The 19,979-nt window shown below is 41.8% G+C and overlaps 2 protein-coding genes across 5 annotated transcripts in view; one reads left to right on the top strand and one right to left on the bottom strand.

The window, feature by feature from the left end:
• The window catches only part of MTREX (Mtr4 exosome RNA helicase), a 94,228-nt gene extending 87,578 nt beyond the window's left edge, over nt 1-6,650 (bottom strand). Inside the window, exons 1-5 of one of the 2 annotated variants that reach the window (XM_059725177.1) lie at nt 6,463-6,650; nt 6,201-6,332; nt 3,807-3,873; nt 1,307-1,369; nt 235-347 (exon numbers count right to left, since the gene is read on the bottom strand). In XM_059725177.1, the coding sequence (XP_059581160.1) occupies nt 235-347; nt 1,307-1,369; nt 3,807-3,873; nt 6,201-6,332; nt 6,463-6,575 (488 nt within the window). In that variant the 5' untranslated portion in view covers nt 6,576-6,650. The remainder of the gene's footprint in view (nt 1-234; nt 348-1,306; nt 1,370-3,806; nt 3,874-6,200; nt 6,333-6,462) is intronic. The other variant, XM_006267305.4, reaches the window with a different exon arrangement.
• A 93-nt stretch (nt 6,651-6,743) lies between these two features.
• DHX29 (DExH-box helicase 29) overlaps nt 6,744-19,979 on the top strand; it is a 39,100-nt gene continuing 25,864 nt past the window's right edge. Inside the window, exons 1-11 of one of the 3 annotated variants that reach the window (XM_006267307.4) lie at nt 6,744-6,960; nt 11,050-11,126; nt 11,751-11,864; nt 12,512-12,641; nt 13,329-13,468; nt 14,756-14,884; nt 15,392-15,518; nt 15,807-15,962; nt 16,616-16,781; nt 17,784-17,907; nt 18,747-19,346. In XM_006267307.4, coding sequence (XP_006267369.2) covers nt 6,771-6,960; nt 11,050-11,126; nt 11,751-11,864; nt 12,512-12,641; nt 13,329-13,468; nt 14,756-14,884; nt 15,392-15,518; nt 15,807-15,962; nt 16,616-16,781; nt 17,784-17,907; nt 18,747-19,346 — 1,953 coding nt within the window. In that variant the 5' untranslated portion in view covers nt 6,744-6,770. The remainder of the gene's footprint in view (nt 6,961-11,049; nt 11,127-11,750; nt 11,865-12,511; nt 12,642-13,328; nt 13,469-14,755; nt 14,885-15,391; nt 15,519-15,806; nt 15,963-16,615; nt 16,782-17,783; nt 17,908-18,746; nt 19,347-19,979) is intronic. The other 2 variants (XM_019496049.2, XM_019496050.2) reach the window with 2 other exon arrangements.

Consider the following 19,979-nt stretch of genomic DNA (forward strand, 5'->3'; position numbering starts at 1 on the left):
GAAAACTCATAACAGGTACTTGCAAATCAAATGTAATGTGCTTTTTGTTTTAAAAAACTTAAATGCATCTGAGCTGTCAAAAATCATTAAGTCATTTGGAATGATAGTACATTAGAAAAATCACATAAGCCAGTTGCATCTTTAAAAATGTTCTTTTAACTCCATATAATTTAACAGGCTAAAAGTTAAAATACCTTGATATTTCCTTTAGAATCAAATTACAAGATTACTTACTCTGCACACACCGTTTTGCCAGCTGATGTATGAGCTGACACTAACACAGACTGTTTGTTATCCACACAAAGGATAGCTTCTCTTTGAAAAGAATCAAGAATGAAGGGATATTCCTAAAAAGAAAAAAAGAAGTCTGCTGTTCAAAGAAATACACAAGTTTGTTACTTAAAATTTAGCCAGTTTGCAGTAGGGGTATACCACACATGGTCTGTTGGCTGTATGACACTTAGTGGCAATCTCAGTACCCTGCCATCTTAGAATCCATGAAAAAGGATTTTAAAAGGACAACAGTGAATCCTATGTCCCTGCTGTGCTGTTTATTAATCTGTGCATGCACCTGTATCTTCAGTCCAGCCTCCCATTTCAAACATGCTGAGAGCTTATAGCTGATCTGTGAATCCCAACAGAGGCAGTCCTTGAATGGAAAGTACACTTTACATGTAGCACTAAGGTAGCACTCAAAGTACACCTTAGATGTAGCATGGGCTGTGCGTACCTGGTTTACAGACTGACTTAGCATGAAAACTGCAGCCAGGCAGGGCATTTTGCAATTAGTTACACACTGCCTATAAAATAGTATTTTATGATAGTTTTGTATATAGACATTTGGATTAACCAACTTTACCCCATATTTTATTTTATGCACACATGCATACGTGTGCATTGTGCACACAAGTGCAGACACACAAAATTCTACGTGCATCGCATCCTGGATAAAATCAGTCAGATACTCAACAGGTAGAAAGTGACAGTATTCTAGCTTTTGGTGGTTAGTATTTATATTTATCAAAAAGACTACAAAGACCAACAAACAATATACCACTGGAGCCACTGAACTAGGCAAGTAGCTGACATCAAACCACAGTAATCTCTCCACCTAATTGTATCCCACATTAGGTCAACATAAAACACTATTACTAATTCTGAAATACAAGAACAGCCTTTTTATGGCAGGTGATTTTCTTCTGTCAACAACCATTGATAAGGCTCACTTTCTTTCCCTAACTATTTATATATTCCCTATAGGACACAAAATGCAATCTGTAATTTAAAAATAAAATTCATTACATACCTTTGCAGCTTTTCCACTTCTCGGCTTTAGGCCTACAAAGTCTTCATCTGCAGGAAGTGCAACCTAATAAAAAAATGTTTTTAACAAAAAATGCTTTAGAATTCTCTAAGTGTATTTTACAACGCAGCCATGATACTTCAAATTGCTATTCCATCAGCATTTATGAACCAAGCACAATTCTATCAAGAGACTATCATCAGTACAGGAATCCATTCCCCAAATTTCCAGTTGCTACAAATCTGCTCCTTACTTCCTGAACAGTCTCTCTGTCCACCTATGCAAGCACTACTCCTTCTCCACATCCATCTTTTCAACAATTTCTTCTACTTTTTTCTTGTAATTTCTGAACAAACACTACTCCCTCCTTTTCCATGATTTATTGTCTACTATTCTACTTTATTTTTTCCTCTTATGATTCGGATGGCTAGTTTTTCAGAACCAAACATATTTTGAGCTTCTGATTTTTGGTTTTATACAACACTGGCAATTGTTACTCAATTTGCTTTTCTAGAAGTTTGTTTGTATTGGCAATCTCTCTGTTCCCTGATTTGTATCCATCCATGTCAGTACTTAAAAACACTCCAACTTCTGAATGACTGCAAATTCCTGTATTTCTCCTGGACACTTCAGAAAGAAAGAGTTCTGTACATGCAGGCTTAAAACCAATACTCCATTACAACTTGCGCACACAATTAAAAAATGTCTGATCATATGAAATCCAGAGGAACATAGCCACGATCACCAGGATTTATTTGTGGAAGAGGAAAGAAAGAAGGTACTTGTGTGCAAATACACAAACTAAAATATACATAGAGGCATTTTTTATACATGTAAGCACTGCAGTGCCAGGCACTTTGGAAAGCGCCCACTGCTGCAACACCTGCAGTTATATAAGTGGCAAAAATGCATGTCAGCGCTGAAAAAATGGCGGCGGCACGCATTAGAACTAGAACACATCAGAGATGCGTTAGTTCAAAAGCACACCACCACCATTTTCTGTGTGCTGACATGTATTTTGCACATGGTGAAGCGTGGTGCATGTCAGCTTGTGTGCAAAGCAGACTTGATTAACAGAGTCTGCTCCAAAGGTGCGGCTATCTGGCGTGTTGCAGGACAAAAAAAGTGCATGTATAAATGTCCTGAGTGTCAGGAAAAAATTTCTACCAGAATGACTTTACATCTACAGTCTAAACCTACTCTATAAACCTGAAAAATCATGCCTTTACAGCCTGTGACCTTTAACACTGCAAGCTGGCTGTCAATTAAAAAACAACACATTTAAATTAAAAAAAAAAGAATGGAAGCATCACAAGTTTTACAAGTACTTTGGCAAAAACTGAAAAAAACATCCTCTCGTGACTATATGTAAAAACTGGAAGAGCAGGACAAGGATTTACATAGAACTCAAAAGAGACAGAAAAACCAAAAGCCCTGCATGTATTTAATGCAGTCTATAAAAGGCTGATTATACTGAAACACATTTGTTATTTACACATACACAACTTTTTCATAACTGAAAAGTTTTAATTACGGGATCCTGGCAAAATACTAGATTAGATAGATGTATGTCATATAGGAGATATCCTAATCATTTCACTACCACCATAATAAGGGACGCTTATGTAATAGAGAATCAATCAAAAAAGAAATACAGTACTAGTATTAATCCCTCTGATTAATAAAAATATTTATAAAATTTATTTTTTGTAACAAACATTTATGTTTAAGGAGAACAATGAAAGCTAACTGGCTGTTTCTACTTTCTGCCCATCAAAACAGTGTTTCTACGGTGTTGCAGTTCCTGAACTAGCTTATGTAGTGTTGTCAATGACTTTTGAATGGCTATTTTCCACCAGAAACACAAATGTATTTCAAGGGTAGATGGAATCATTATTTTCCAGGGCAAGGCAATGCACTAGGCCAGAGGTGGCCAACTCATGGCCTGCATGCTACAAATGGCACATGCAACTGCTTTGTGTGGCATGTAGTAGACAGCAGGAAGTTGGGAGAACACTGGAAAACAGGGCAGGCAGGTGAGCAAAACAATGAATTGGGCAGAAGTAGATTGGAGTGGCACTGAAGGAGGCGGTAGGGCTTACCTTGGGGCACAATTCCAACAAGTTTGGCCCCAGTTGTACTAAGCACTTTCCAAATACAAGAAAGATGCATCTTAGCTTTGTACTATCTTATCCTACTGAGGAAGCTGTGTGACAATATCCTTAAAACCCATCTACAAGTCTATTCCTTGTCTTTTACGCATAGCTCAACACACCGAGTTCCTGGTAAATATTAACATAAAATGCTTTGCAATTTCAAATTAAAGAGAGTTCAGAAATATGAAGTAAAATTATCAAGCAGAAAATTAAGTAATGAATGTTATAAAGTTACAGCTTTCCAAAAGAACTTAAAAAAAATTGTAAATCAAAGAAGAAAAAAGTAAACAAGAAATCAACGTGAAATACAATTCTGGACAATTCTTAAACATTCACGTTGTGCCTACCTCATGTGTGCAACCTTCAACAGTTTCCACAGCTTGTACCTTTACTTTCGGCATCAGATCTGCAAGACTGCAAACAAAAAATTCTTAGGGCTACTACATTACTGAGAAGATGTAAGTTTTGGAAAAATATCACCTACAATTATTTATTCAATAATAAGTTACATATTTTAATAGCACCTTTCTTTGGATTTGTAACAATACAATTTAGAATTGGTTTTTAAAGTATTGCCAACACTCAAATGCACCAAAAGTTGAATGTCTCAATTAAATGCAAACTTTCACGAAAACTAATCAAAATAGATAATGCTCATATGTCTACTACTGCTTTCACTCTTCATCTTGGTCACCAACTGTAAATACTACTCAAAAGTTATAATTTACTCACTAGTATAACTCAAAAGTTATACTCATTCAATAGAGCAGGGGTTGTCAACCAGGGTTATGTATACCCCTGGGGGCACTTGGGAAGGTTCCAGGGGGTACACAGCAGAGAAGCAGTGGTACCCATGCTTCTCCTGCCGCTGCTGTGTGCTGCCTCCACCCAGGTACCACCCCCTCTGCTTGTCCACCAGCTGTTGGGGGACCTCCCCCCCCCGCTTGTCAACCGGCTGCTGGGGAACCCCACTGCTCATCCAAAGGGTACAGTCCAGGATGGGTACCCACCAGAAGGGGTACATTCCTTATAAAAGGTTGAAACCCCCTGCACTAGAGAGCAGGCTAACGATGAGCCGCCACCTCTGTGAACAAGTCATTATGGCTACAAGGATGGGATGCCTTGTAATATGAAACAGAGTAATATAGCAGTAATGTAGCAGAAAAAGCACAAGGTAAAGTAAACCTTCATCTATCCTCTATCTCATGATTTTTTCCCTTAGTTTCCCAAACTAAAGGAAGAAGAAAGCTATTATCTCTGAGATGATACAAAAAACATATACATTCTAAAATTCACTGGAATACACTAAAAATCCCCTTGGCCGATATGGATCTTAGGTAGGGGAGAGGGGAAAAATCTTGAAACGTTAGCAAGCATGCATAGAATTTACAGGAAGTCTGATTTTTCCCTACAGCAACAGTGAAATGGAGAAAGACAACTCTGCTTACAAATGTTCCCATATAGAATTAGTTAACAAGTAGTATACATTCCCACCCTAAAATCTTCCCAAATTTCTCAGGCCAACACCATACATTGGTGGGTTCAAAACTTTGGGCAGAATCTATTATGTTGAGAAAGCCATCAATGCAAAAAAGGTTTATGTAGCCAACTAAAAATGCGAAAGGTAGTTCTGTTTCTGGCTTTAACAGACTGGCTTTAATTTGAAAGTTGATCTGCTTACAATGCTCTAGCAAACCTCCCCAATCCACCCAAAGTCCAGCCATACCTAGAACCACTGCAAGAAGCCCAGACTTCACATTAAGTACCCAACCCAGATCTGTGTTCTTGGGTCTATGCACACAGCCCTGTTCTCAGTATGCTGCTCTCTTCTCCAGCTTTCAGAGGCAATGGCTTCCTTCAGTAAGTTGATGTAGCAGTAAGTTTGCTCACAACTAAGCGCCTTGCTATTATTTCATCTTTTTGTATAAACACAAGCCTCAAATTCATTTCTATGGAAGCTGAACCCGCTAACCAGTTTCTCACACCTTTTTATTTTAAAACATCCATGATGGTATCTGTTCAGAAATTTAGCTAAATACACTTACATGCTAAAATTACTGCATACCCATAGAATAACTTGCATTTTTTTCATTCCTCTTTTAACCAATTGGAAACAAATTCAGTTAAATCTTTGGCAATCCCTTGCAGCCAGGGATGATCTTCTTCCATGACTGTCTTATGCGTGTGTCCAAAGATAGCTGAGAGACAGGATCGAGAGACTGTACTGTCGCTCCAACACGTGTTTCTGTGTGGGGTGGGTGGTGCTGGATTCTTGATTTGCTCCCCAACATGCTGTTTCTGCCATTTCTGCTTTTCCATCTCCGCTTCTTGTCATGAGGTTTCAAAGTACTGAGATGCCTGCAGCAGCAGACTCTTCCTCCATTTGGGGCAGTCCTCAGCAACTCTCCCGCAAGCTGACATTGATAATGCATTTTTTTTTTAAGTTGGCCCTGAGGACATCCCTGAAGGGCTTTCTCTGCCCCCCTTTGAGTGAATGAGCACCTTGGCAGAGCTGGGAAAGTAAGGCTTGCTTTGGGAGTCTGGAGTTGGGCACCCTGATGACGTGCCTGGCCTCACGAAGTTGATGTTGAACAATTGTTACCTCGATCCTTGTGATGTTTGTTTGCAGGACACTAACGACAGTTAAATAACCCACAACTAACCAGCCTGTTCCATGCGCAGTTATTGTTAGTCCCCCCACTTTGCAGAAAACAGGCAACAGGTAACAAACTGGCACTTACTTCACCTCCTCCGCCGCGCCATCCTCCAGCTTGACTTTCTTTGCAAACACAGCATCCTCGGTACTGTCCACCTCTGCCTCTCTCTTGGTTTTTCCGGCCGGGGCTGCTGGAGATTTGGCATTGGCGCGTTTCCTGCAATGCAAACACGGGCGGGGATTCACGCCTGCCCTTTCCCAGGCGGCTCACGGCGCCCTCTGACAGCGCGGCCCGGCCCCTGCGAGGGAAAGCCACAGCCATGACCCCTCCCGCCCCCTCCCCTCACCCAGCCTTGCCGGTGGGCTCAGCAGCCCCCGTCCTGGCTCTCTTGGCGCCCGAGGGCGCGGCCGCCTCCTCCTCGAAGACACTGAACAGCTCATCCCCAAACGCGTCTGCCATCGCCGCTGCCGCCGTCCCACAAGGCCCCGCGCGTGGCGGAAGCGACGTGAAGCGAGGCGGCCGCGCCGGAAGGACGCGATTCTCCCACCATGCACTGCACACACGGGTGCGGCCTTTACCCCGGAAGCGGAAGCGGCGCTGGTCGCACAGTCGCGGCCAATCGGAGCGCAGCGGCCGGCCCGAGGCGGCGGAGCTATGGGCGGCAAGAGCAAGAAGCACCGCGGCGGCGCTGGGGCTGGCGTGGTCCATCCCGCCGTGTCGGCGGCTACCGCCGCTGCCCGCGCCCGGGCGGCTGCCGAGGGCGGCGGCGCCGCGGGAGAGGCGGCGGCAAAGCGGCAAGCGCCCAGGCCGGCGCCGGCTTGCAGGGAGCCCCGCGTCAAGCAAGGTAGCGGCGGCGGCGGCGGCAGGGCCCCCTTTCCCCGGCGGGAGTGAACGGGCAGGCGAGAGCTTCGGGCCCGCTGCAGCCTCTTTCGGGGCCGAGGTCGAAAGGACCTGAGCGCGGGAATGGCACCCAGTAGCGTACCGAGTCTCTCCGGCGCCCGGGGCCGCTGCTTACATTTGCGCCCCCTCCTCCGCCGCAGAGCGAGGGGGGCAGAGCACGGGGGCCAAACCGGAAGCCCTTCTCCCCGCCGTGGGTCTTGCAATGCCTGCAAGCCCCGCCAACTTCTCCAAAAGATATCACTGTAGGAGGAGGAACACAAAAAAATTGGAGGGGGGGGGGCTGAGAGTAAGCTTTTCTCTATGGGAAAGTCTGAGGTTGGAGGGGATAGAGGAAAGGGCCAAGGGGGGGGGGGGGGAGCAGCATTGCCCAGTGCTGCCCTGGCCCTGGCTGCCTCCCAGCTCCAACCATGCCAGCCCTGGATGCCACACTGGCCATGGTTGCCTCCCAGCTCCAGCTGCACTGGCCCCAGCCCTGGCTGCCTCCTGGACCTGGCCCTGGTTGCCTTCAAGCCATGGTGGCACATGTCTTTCAAAGCAGCAGTGGTGAGGTGCAGAGACACGGAGCAAAGGCTGAGCCCACATTGCAGCTGTGGCCTGTTCTTGCCCATGCAAAGATCAAGGAGGAGGGGTGGCATGTGCTCTCCCTCCCTTGGCTGCCCGGTGCCACGTCTCTGGATGAGGTGCCAGGCTCTGATTGTCCCATGACTTGCTCAGGTTGCCCCAGTCACTGTGAATGGGGTTCTGGCCAGGCTGGGTTGTAGGATAATCCCCACAGTGCAGGAGGGAGCGGGCTAGGGGCAGCTTCCCCAACCCCACTCTCCTGGAATTGCGCACACAGCCACCCCCCCCCTACAGTTACATGCAGGGAGCTGATGTTTGGTTGTCCTGAGCAGCCCCGCACTTCTCAGGTGCAGAGGGCTGGGCTGGGCCGGGCCAGGCCCAGCAGGGAATGCCATCCCCACGCTGTGTCTCTGTGGGCAGGTGGCACCCCTGGGAGGGGTAGCTCAGCTGCAGGGGGGCCCACATTAATTTTGGGAGGCTCTAGCCTCCAAGGCCTTCCTAGTGCCGTGGCCTTTGAAGTCACAGCATGGTGCAGTGCTCCTGGCCCGGCCCCAGCTGCCCTCCGTCCCCCTTCCAGGTAGGGCATGACTCTCCCAGCCTGGCTTGGCCCCCTCCTTCCCAGATGCAGTGCTACTCGGTCCACAGGTGTGGCTCAGCTCTTTAGGCAAGACCCCAGCCCTACCCCTCTTCCCCAGTTGCAGAGCTGGAGGAGGGGTCCTGCTTTTCCAGGGAAGCAAATGTGAAAACTGCAGTTTTAAACTTGGCTCCAAAAGCAAGTACCAAATTTAAGTTGTGGTTTTCACTTCCCTGGTGGTGAGGATCCCAGGGCCTGTGTGTCCAGTTTTCCTGTGTATTAATCCTCCTATGGCCCAGCACCCCAGCATAGGGTCAGCCTTAACCTCAGTCCTGCTGTCCCCAGATTAGGCCTGCCAGCCTAACCCTGCTCAGGATCAGGCCTGCTGCCTCCGCCCCGCACGCTTCAGCCAAATCCCATGTAAGGGGTTGTGTTTTCTTCCTTGCGGGGGTTGGAAAATTGACAGTGGGGGAGTGGTGGCAGCTTTCATTCCCACCACTCCCCCCCACATTTGTGACCATGGGGGGATGTCACAGGGCATCTCTGGCCTATGGGCTAGGGCTGAGTGCCCTGCTCTGGGAGAATGATGTTATGTAAGGTATGCCGGGGGGGGGCATTGAACCCAGCATGGGCTTGACTGCAGTGGGTCACCCAAAAAGTTAAAATACACCAAATGAAGATGTGAACTAGTACACACAAGTCAGAGCGTATTAAGACCTGTATGGTAACTCATTCACGAGCAAAGTAGCCCTGGTTCACTGGAAGGATTAAAATAGAGACTGCTTATAGGTGTTAACAGCCCCTCCCCCCCCCCCCCAAAAAAAAAAAAACAAACCAAAAAACTGGCACTTTATACTCAGCATGCCCCTGTGCCAAACCTAGCACATGTCCAGGACAGGTATTGCATTAATTGGACCTGAGTAACCCAACATCTGCATAGATTGGGTGCTTCAGCAGGGGACTTTTAGCACACTTATCTAATAGTTGATTAAATCAGCTTTAGTTAAAAGAGCCAAAAAGCCCTGCTGCAGCGCCTGATCTATACAGATGTTATAGAACCAGGTTGAACTAACACACTGCCCCTTTAGGTAAAAGCACATTTGTTTGTTTTCATACCTGTCAGCATCCAGAGTGAACTAAGTTAGTTTTCCTAGCAAGGAACATTTATACAGAAATCCAGCATGCTGATGTGCATTGATTTCAGCCTTCTGTTTCATCTGAATTTTCTTGGGTATCTCCAGGTGGTTGAGCCCTGTGTGTATAAAAATAAATAAATAAATAAATAAATAAATCAGGTGTACTATTGCACTTACATGTGGTCTGCATGTACTCCTGAACATGGTTAGTAGCACTCTTGTTGTGCTTGTTGAAACAATTCCAGTCTAGGTCTTGTCCTTCCGCGTTCAAGAACATCCTTAGGTTTGTCAACATAGAAGATCACTGCAATAGACTGAAATCAGAAGTTCGTAAGTGGCTGTGAACAATAAGGATAAGTACTTTGAACATGGATTTTGCACAAAATAAGGAGTCGGGCCTGAAGAGTGGAGCACTGAGGGGTTTATGCTGCAAAAAATGTATTGGTAATGTGGTGGGGTTACATATATTGTAACAAAAGCTGATCTGATTGAGATGCTTTGGCTTACAAAACAAACAGCAGTAGAAGGTTCAGCAAATAAAGTACAGGCCAGAGAATTTTGCTACTCATAATATGTCCACACTAAGAGCGTACAACTCCAGGCAATCCATGTGATGGAGCATTTTAGAGAAGTTCAGTGATGATAAATCTAACTAGAAAAATGCACTCTATTTTTTCACGTACCATATACCTCCAAATAAGACACGGTGTTCTCTGGAAGGTAGAGTAAAGAAGAAAAGGTTTTTCCAGTGTTCTGGCTCTGTACAGCAGGGATAGAGCTTAATCTTCAACTTTCCTTTCCTGCTCAGGCAAAAAGTACAGGTTTAACCCTTTCACAGCTGCAGAGCAAAAAGCTGAAACTAACTGCTGTTGAAGATTAGACTCCATGTGCAGATCTACGATTTAGAAAAATGCTAAAAATGGTCTGCAGGGCTGTGAAATAGGAGGAGAGAAACCAGGAATCACTGAATTGTTAATTCTTCAGCAAAACTACTAAAGAAAGGATAGCTAGATTAGTGAATCATAAAGATAATTTAAAAAGAGTAGTCTGTTAACACCTGTTGAGGGAAGAGCAATTCCTATTGAAAGAGAGACAATTAGCAGGAATCAAATACTGTATTTTCTTGCTTATAGTGTGACTTGGAATAAAATATGCACCCTGTTTTTGAAAGGCAGAGTGAAGGAAAAAGGATCTTTGTAATAAGTAACTGAACAGCAGCAGTTATTCTGCTCCCTGTGAGTTGTGTGCAACTTTTACTTTTGGTCGGAAAGGCAGAAACTGCTCTTATTGTATTTCTTGCATATTATGGTGCACTGACATATCTAGCAGCTGTTGGGGGGGTTTGGGTGTGGGGGGAGGAAGACATGGAAAGGAGGTGCAAGTTGTATGGAAGGAAATATGGTAGATTATAATGAGCCCTGAAACACGTAGACTCCCCACATACAAAATGCCACCGCTGCTATTCTGGACAGAAAATCAGGTTTCCCCTCCTGTTCTTCCCCCCCATTAAGATGTGAGCCTCAGTTTTGGCAGGCTAATTTTTGAGGGAAAGGTACATGTCACATAAGTACATGTGGTACTTGTTTGCAAATACCTACTTGGATAAAAGTATTTTAAAGTTATTTATTTGCATCAGTTTATTGAAAATGAATGAGCACTTCCTGCACTAGTGATATAATGAAGGCATGTGTTCTGCTTTTAGATAATGTAAAGTATATTCCTATGGATTCTCATGTAACTGGCATTTATTTGGAAATTACAGGCCCTAAAACCTACAGTTTTGGTTCCTCAACTGATTCCAGTGGTGCTGTTTCAAATCAGGACAAATCTGTTCTTAAAGTGAGTAGCTTTATTCCTTGTGCCTTGTTTTATTGTAAACAAAACATTTCAATGAACCTTAATTACCACATGGCACTCAGAAGGGTGAAGCTTGTACAAACAGACAAATGTGCATTGATTCCTTTGTGTTAATTGAGAAAAATGTGCTGTTTATACCTACATAAAGTTGTCATCTCTGACTTAGACTTCAATTTCAATGAACTTTAAAGCATTTGAGATTTGTATAGTTAAGTTGCTGTGCAACAGACAGCTTAATATGTGAGATGGGCATGGAAACAACATGGGTTTTTTGAGGCTTTTGACTTGTATGCTTTAAAAAATTCAGAACGCTAAAAATGTATCAGAAGATGCATAGAGGTTAAAGTGCTACAAGCCAACTAAAACCATATCAAGAGTGATCCTGGAAGAAGCATGGATAATTCTGAAGTGCTTACATTGATGCGTTAGTTACAAAGTGTTACAATGTAAAAGAGCTTTAAAAGAAAACAGAATTAGAAGGGTTATATACATGTTTCTGTTTCCACCCTCCCATCTTTTCTTTTCATAATATTCTTTATTTATCTGTTTATGTTGGCTTAATTTGTAAATTCTTTTGTTTATGTTGGCTAATTTTTGTTTCCCCAGGTAGTGATTAACAGTAATTTGGAAAAAAGGATTATTGGAGTAATCAATGAGCATAAAAAGCAATATGATGACAAAGGAATGATTTCTAGAAGACTTACTGCCAAAAAACTACAGGTAGAGAATGAACCTATTTTATGAGATCTGAGTAATTGAATGTGTTATTCGGTAGTAGCATTTTTCTCTCTCTCATTTTGTGCAATTGGGCATTTGTTACATATGAGGAAGAAGACCAAAATAAAGATTGAGTTGGAGAATAGATGACCAGAGACCCTTCCTCTCTGGCAGTCAGGCAGCTGGAGGAAAAACAGAATAGTAGTAACAAATATTTGCTCCTTCTTCTTGCAATAACCAAGGATCCTGAATGGCAGAGTGATGAAACTGGAGTTCCTGCTGTCTTCCAGCAAAATGATAGATGTAAAGCTTTACTTCTATTTCTTTTCCTTTTTTAAAAGCTGGGTTTTGTATGGTACTGTTTGTTATGACACCATCTACCTCCATTTGGCTAGTAGATACGTTTTAAATTCTTCAAATTCTAGTGCCTTGATGCTTCTGATTTAGGTGGGTTTAAACATTAATTTTATATAGTGAGTATAGCTTGTTCAGTGGTTCGTCTACTGTTGCATCTATGTAATACCATTTGAATCCATTTAATGCCAAATTTCCATTTTTTCCAAACTTAGTTTACAAGCCTGGTTCTGAGTAAATTAACATTTACTTATTTAATGTAACTGCTTATATAGTCTGATGATCTTTATTTGCAGGATGTATACATGGCTTTGCAGGGATTTTCTTTTAAGACTGAGCACATTGAGGAAGCAATGAAAAATACAATTTTGTATGGTGGTGATCTTCATTCTGCACTTGATTGGCTCTGTTTAAACCTCTCTGATGGTAAGTGTAACAGGAGAGAGAGAACTTCTTGGTGCTAAAGCCTTTTGAAGCTTTTGTATCTCATCAAGATGGGTTTTTGTCCTGTTTTTTGTAACTGTAATGACTATAATTCATGTAACTGGTAGTATATATACTACCGTCTGCATAAGAGGCAGGATTTGTCTTTTTCCTTTTCCTAGGAATATTACTTTCTTATAGATCCAATAAATTATTTCTGAACATGGCATAGAAATCTGTAGTTATTGGAAATAATTTTAAATCCCTCGAAGTCGCAAAGCCTTAATACCATAGTTGCTCTCAGAAGAGATCCATTAAGTCACGTATCCATAAATAAGCTGTCCAGTAGGGTTTTACAGTCTATAGTTGCTTTTAAAGGCATGAAAAACAAAAATAGTATTATTTGTGTGCGGTATTATATGGGAGTGCTGAATAATAATAATTAAGGTTTTTGCTTTAAGGTATTTTTCCCTCCTCCACCTCCCCAAGTTGAGCCAGTAGTAACAACTCATCATAAGTAGGTCATGAGCAGACATTGACTTCTGCTTACATAAATATCGAGGCCTCAGATTATTTCCATTAGCCACGTTGTTAAATTGTTTCCTATTTTATTTTATACCCAATGTTTGCACAAGTTTTCCATTATTTTCTTTTCACTGCATGGATTTCCAATTTGTTGGTTCTTTAAAGATGCTTTACCAGAAGGGTTCAGTCAGCAGTTTGAAGAAGAGCAGCATAAACCTAGAGCAAAATTCTATTCTCCCGTGCCACAGTGTGGAACTCATCAGATGCCAAACAACAGAATGAAAGAAGGTGGTCCTGAAATCAAGGTAACTTGAGGGATTTTGTCGCTTAGTGAGAACAGATTTTCAAAACATAATATCCATTGGTTCCAATGGAATCAGGGTTATGCCAACGTGTAATATTTTTGAAGTAGGTATACACAATAGTCTTTTCACCAGAAGGAAAAGTTTAAACGAAAATAAAATTACATCTTTAGAGTCTAAAAAAATAAAAGGTCTCTGAAGTTTTGCTGCGAACATTTGCCTTGCAGGAAAAATGCAAGGTTCCAGTATAGATAAATCTTTTACCAGTGGATCTTGTTTTTTCACTGGTGTAATCTACAGAAATCTGGGTATGTTTCATATTGATTTTAGGTTTATATAAGGTTGCCTTTTAATGTAGTTGTCAAATACCATAAGCTGTTAAATCAGAATCAAGATTCCTCACATGAACCTCTTCTTTACAGTAGTTATAAAGTTTTTGTGTTGATATTAAAAGTCATATAGTTAAAAAGCAAGATGATGTTCCTTATCAGAGTAGCTTGTTATATCTTAGTTAACCTATTTTGGTCAGTATTTTAAGCCAAGGGTGGGCAACTAGTTGGCCTGGAGGATCACTTCATGAATTCTTGTGAGCTGTTGAGGGGCAGGGCACAGGGAGATGCCATTTGAACCTATCCAGGAGTTTGAAGAGGGAGGGCTGCACCCTATGCTGCTCTGTTTTGCTGCAGCCCAGGCTGGGCCATGCAACATACAGACTTCACTGTCTCCCCACACTCCTCCCACCTTCCCCACCCCTCTATTGGTACTGCACAGTCCTGGCACTGTGGCTGACAGCAGCAGGCCCGCACCGGACAGCATGTGATGCAGAGTGCCAAGTAGCTATCCTGCTCACCTGCTTAAGTGAACAGCAGCTGACACACTGGGGAAGTTAGGGGCAGCTGCCCTGGGCTGAGCCCCCCCTGCAACTGACATGGCCTTGCCTCTTAGTGGCACTATGACAGTAGCAGCTTATCATGGTGGGTGGGCAGGACAGCCACTCAGCGTGATGCATCATGCCATGGTGCCAGGACTGCACAGCTGCAGCGCCAACAGGAAGCTGGGGAATGGGGAAGGGAGAAGCAGGGAGGAGTCTGCATGCTATCCAGCCTGGCCCTGGCTGGAGCAGTGCAGGGCACAGCCCTCCCCCTTCAGCCTTCTGACAGCAGCTAACGGGCTGGATAGGATCAATTGGTGAACCGGATATATAGCCTGTTGGCTGTATTTTACTCATCCCTGTGTTAAGCATTCTCACTTTCCTGTATAATCGCCTTCAATGTTGGTTTTTTTTCAAAGCAGAAGAACACAGGGAAAGATAAGGAGCTCAGTATGAAAGAATGGATTTTGCAATATGCTGAGCAGCAGAGTGATGATGAGAAAAACGAATCAGTGAATGACTTAGAATATGAGGAAAAGTTTGACCCTGTAAGTTGAAGAGCAATTTTTATAGGGAATCATTCCAAAATCACAACATACATTTATCTGTAAATCATGACTGTTGTATGCATACATGTTTGTATAAAGCCAGTTGTTGAATAACGGGCTTAAATTACTGCCTTCTAGTTCTTTGGAATTGAAAGCATTGCAGCCAGAGGGAAGAGAGCTTTTAAAACTTTTAGCTGTAATACTTCCTAAAGTAATTCTCTTATTCTATGTTTTTGGATTGAGCATTAATAGTATTGCACCAAGAAAGAAAGGAAAATACAACATCTTGTAGTAGACTTAAACTTGTTTCCTACCACCATACTTAAACTAATGCTCTTTCTTTTACATGTTGATTGTAAAATAAAACTTACTCTGTCTTTCAGGGAGGGAATTCTTTCATATAAGAATTTTTTTGGGGAGGGGAGAGAATATGCTTTATTATAAAGTTTGTAATAAATTACACTTGCAAAATAGCCAGGATAAAACTAGTCATCTTCTTTGGAACAGAATGAAAGGTATTTACACTTGGCTGCAAAGCTTTCAGAGGCAAAGGAACAGGCAAGTTCTTCCAAACAAGACAAAGACAAGCAAGGTCAGAAGGCAGCACAAGAAAAAATAAGGAGAATTCAGCAAGGTATGAAGAATACATTGCCTGTGCCTTTTGTCTCTTTTCTAAGTTTAAGAGTATGTCTCTGCTTCTGTCTGCATATCCATTAATAGCTAAGAAAAATGTTCTTATAATGGCAGCTAAGTACTACTTTAACTGGTTTTGTATCATTTTGTAGGCAATAGATTTTCTTGGATGTATCTTTTTTTTTCTGTAGCCTGGGGTTTTTAAAAAATGCAATGGTTTTTGATTCTTTGTAAAGATTTGCCCACACGGCACTTGTTGAGAATAATCAGCACATGTTTCCTTTGGCAGAAATGTCAACACTTGAAGAACATCCTGTGTTTAATCCAGATATAAAAATTGCAAACCAGCAACAAAATGAAATGAAAAAACCTCCTTTGTCATCTGAAGCCCCATTAAATTTGAGCTTGCTTGAAAAATCTGGAGCAGTTCCTCAGGAACAGAAAGGTGACAGAAACCATTCAGTTCAGTATAAAGTTCATTTACCATACTCCAATTAACAAAGTTCTGTAATGTTCTGTAAGTTGTATTTGTTGTCATCTGTGTGCTAGAAGTCACCCAAACCCTGTCTGCAGTAAAGGGAAGATAGGCCAAATTTACTGACCATTTGTCTTTTAAAGTTGCTATGTTATAGTCAATAATCTGTTTTGCCACTAATTCTAATTGTCGCTTCTGTCTCAGATCCTGGTATAAAAGTTAGCTTCACATAGATGGAAGGCTAGTACCTTAATTTGCTATGTTACTAAGTCGGTCATTAATTTCTTTTATTAAACGATCTCAACCTGAATTTAAGCAATAGTAATCTAGCAAAGAGAAAGAGTAGTGCCCTACATTGTTTCCATAACAGCAACCTGAAGGCAGGTGCTTATTTTGAGAATGTAGGAATTGCCATACTAAATCAGACTGCTGTTTGTTTGTTTTTTCCTCCAATTGTGCCTAGTGTCAGTCCTTGTTAAACATAATCGCATAATTTTTGCAAACACTTTTCTTTCTAATAAATAAATTCAAAAGAAGTCCTTCAGAGTCATCCAAGAATTAAGAATGCTTGGAAGCTCCAGGAAATCATCTTAAATTACATAAACTTTGTTCTGCTGTTATAGTGAAAAAGAAAGAACCTCTAGATGTAAGGAATTTTGACTACAGTGCTCGAAGCTGGACTGGTAAATCCCCCAAACAGTTTTTGATTGACTGGTGCAGGAAATATTTTTCCAAGAGTCCAAACCCTTCTTTTGAAAAAGTTCCGGTGGGTAGATATTGGAAATGTAGGTATGTACTTCAAGTAAAGTATGAATTTTCTACTAATTCATTCAAGAATATGACTCTTGCTACTTCAATTTTATAAACTTAAACTAAACTTATGTATTTAGTATTTATCTTAAGCCTTTTTCATTCTGAAAGGTATTTCACTCTGGCTGGTTCTGTAAGAGCAAGACTAAATGCATAATGTTCTGACAAAACAGGTTCATTGGTGAGTTATTTTGCAAAATGCTTGCTCTAATTCTTGTCCATGCTATGAAGAATCCAAAAGGAATTATTATAATAGAACAAGTTACCTTTGACTGGTTTACTTGATTCCTGGCATTCCAAATCAGAGGCCTTGCAACAAAGCAATAATTGTACAGTTTAGCATTTCTGCCCCTGAAGCTTTATGCTTTTTAGTTTAAAAATAGGTTAAATGGTACAAACCAGCTTGTATACATGCAAGTAGTTTTTCATATACTGGGCACATCTACATGTGCAGTTAGTCTGACTGAATAAATTTGGGTACAGTTTGCACCAGTTTATTGCTCCCGGGTGCAGCATTTACACACATGCCTGAGACTGCAGCATGTTGAGCCAGAGTGGCGCTGGCAGGAGGCCTGGGCGTCAGTATGCGAGCCTGGAGCTGCTCTGCTCTGGCTCAGCACGCTGCAGAGAGGTTGGCTGGAGCACTACACCAAACCACCTGTGCTCTAAAATGCCTTGTGTTTACTTTTGCCACTGGTGGGGGGAGGAGGTGGGGAACCAAGAAAAAACATACTGCAAATCTACATTTGAGATCTGTTCCATAAACCAGGTGCCAAATTTTTTTTTGGCTCGTTATGCTGAATATTTAATCTTTAATGGGGTTTTTTTGTGCAATAGTTTGATAGCTTTGTTTCTACTTTTCACTTCCTTGTTCTGAATGTTGATTCTTATATTTAAGCAAAGGTACCGGCTTATACAAATGTAAGAGAAATGTTTGTTTGAATCATGTATTTTATAAACCTGATTCTTGTATCTCTGAAGGGTCAGGATTACCAAGTCAGCTGATGATATCATGACAGCGTGTCCTACAATTGTGACAGAGGACAGCATGCAAGCTCAGCATTTGGCTGCTACACTGGCTCTCTACCATTTGGTCAAAGGACAGGTGAGATTTGGAATGGAATGCATTTTCATGCAATATTTAAATTCTATTCACCTGTGCATTTATTCACATTCAGCCTTTTTTAAAAGATGAATTGGTATGTTTTTCTATTTAAATTACAGGTACAGTTGTCATTACTGAGTTGGCACAGTATACACATTATTGCATGTAGAAGGACCTCATTTTGCATGGGTAAAATTAATGCAAAAGTTAAATTATGGGCTACAGCAGGGCTGTTCAACCTCTGAGTGCCCCACTAATTGTATACTGTACTGTTCTGTGAACCCCACCCTCTGCCCTCCAATGCTTCACCGCACCATGTGCGCACCCACCCACCCCCTGCCATACCCTCCCTGCTGCACCTCACTGAGACCCTGGGTCCTCCTAGCTACAGGCTCCCTTGGCCACATGGACCACAGTACATTGCCCTGTGAGGGCAAGAGGCGCCTGAAGACTAGGACAACAGAGACTGTTGGGCAGTCAGGGGAGCAGCACTTAGATTAAGCCCAGCAGTGACAGGTTAACGCTTTGAGGCTGCATGTGACTCATAGGCCACCAGTTGGACAGCTCTGGAATGCAGGTTGCGTGGATTCTGTATCTTCCAGTTTACTTTCTTTCCTGACAGATGTGCTTCTTTAGAGAAATGGTAAGTTCTGATGTCATATTTGTCTATATCAGCTGTTCAGCAACATGGCTACAGACTAAATAAATAAGTAACGCATCCATTCCTTAAAAGACTTTTATGATATCTTATAGAATTTTCAGGTATAATTATGCATGAAATATCAGTCAAACTATACAGTAATGCATACTATGACACTTTCTGTCTTTTATTCCTAAAGTCAGTCCATCAGTTGCTGCCTCCTACATACCGAGATGTCTGGTTAGAATGGAGTGATCTTGAAAAGAAAAAGGAAGAAGAAAATAAGATAGAAAGTAACAAACCTCGTGATAACTTTATTGCCAAATTGTTAAACAAACTCAAGCAGCAGCAGCAGCTGCAAGCTGAAAACAAACCCGAAGTAACAGAAGACCCTGAAGATTCTTGGGAAAATTTAGTTTCGGAAGAGGACTTCAGCAGGCTCTCCCTTGAGACCTCAAGTACAGATAGTCTGGAACCTGTGAGAATTCTATTTAGAAAACAGCAGAGTTCTTCCAGATATGAGAGACTTCTACAAGAAAGACAGCAGTTACCAGTGTTTAAACATAGACATTCAATTGTAGAAACTCTAAAAAAACACCGAGTACTTGTTGTGGCTGGTGAAACAGGCAGTGGAAAAAGTACACAAGTGCCACATTTTTTGTTGGAGGACTTGCTGCTGAATGAGGGAGGATCAAGTAAATGTAACATTGTGTGTACGCAACCCCGGAGGATCTCAGCAGTGAGTCTGGCAACCAGAGTTTGTGAAGAACTTGGCTGTGAAGCTGGACCTGGAGGAAAAGTAAGGCACTACTTAATTTATAGAGGCTTGAGCAATTGAGTTTACAGAAAAAAATTCTCATGCAATACAGAAATACTGTTCTGTCCCTTTAACTGTTTGGTGTGCTATCTCTTGAGAGAGAGAGAGCTGTTCTTTTGTGTTATGTTGCATTTTACCCTTGCACTTTGTTAAATTCTGGATTGCCCAAAAGAAATGTGTGTTAGCAAATTATCTAAATACTACTGAATACATATATACTGTATATTTAAAACACTCATAGGAGGTAAAGGTATTATTTTGAAAGTAAAAATTTGTCCTGTGCAGAACACAAGAACAGTTTATTTGGTGAATTATGCTAAGCCAGCTACATGAATTTTAATGCAGAATGAAGGTTAATTTTAAAACTTCAAAATAAAACATGTTCAGTTTGTATACAGCAGCATGAGGAAGATCTAGCATTTACTTCATGATGATGATGATTATTATAGAATAAATGCTCTCATTTCAGAAATGAAATTTCACTTTGTTTCCCTACAGAAATAGCACTCTTTTGCCCAATTCTGCTTTTTATCAGATGTAGAGCCACTTACTCCTGCCTTTAGGATAAAGGATTTCAAAAATTTAGAGAGAGTGATTTTACAGTGAAATAGCACA

This window comes from Alligator mississippiensis, chromosome 3, assembly GCF_030867095.1.
Source record: "Alligator mississippiensis isolate rAllMis1 chromosome 3, rAllMis1, whole genome shotgun sequence".
Classification (NCBI taxonomy): Eukaryota; Metazoa; Chordata; order Crocodylia; family Alligatoridae; genus Alligator; species Alligator mississippiensis.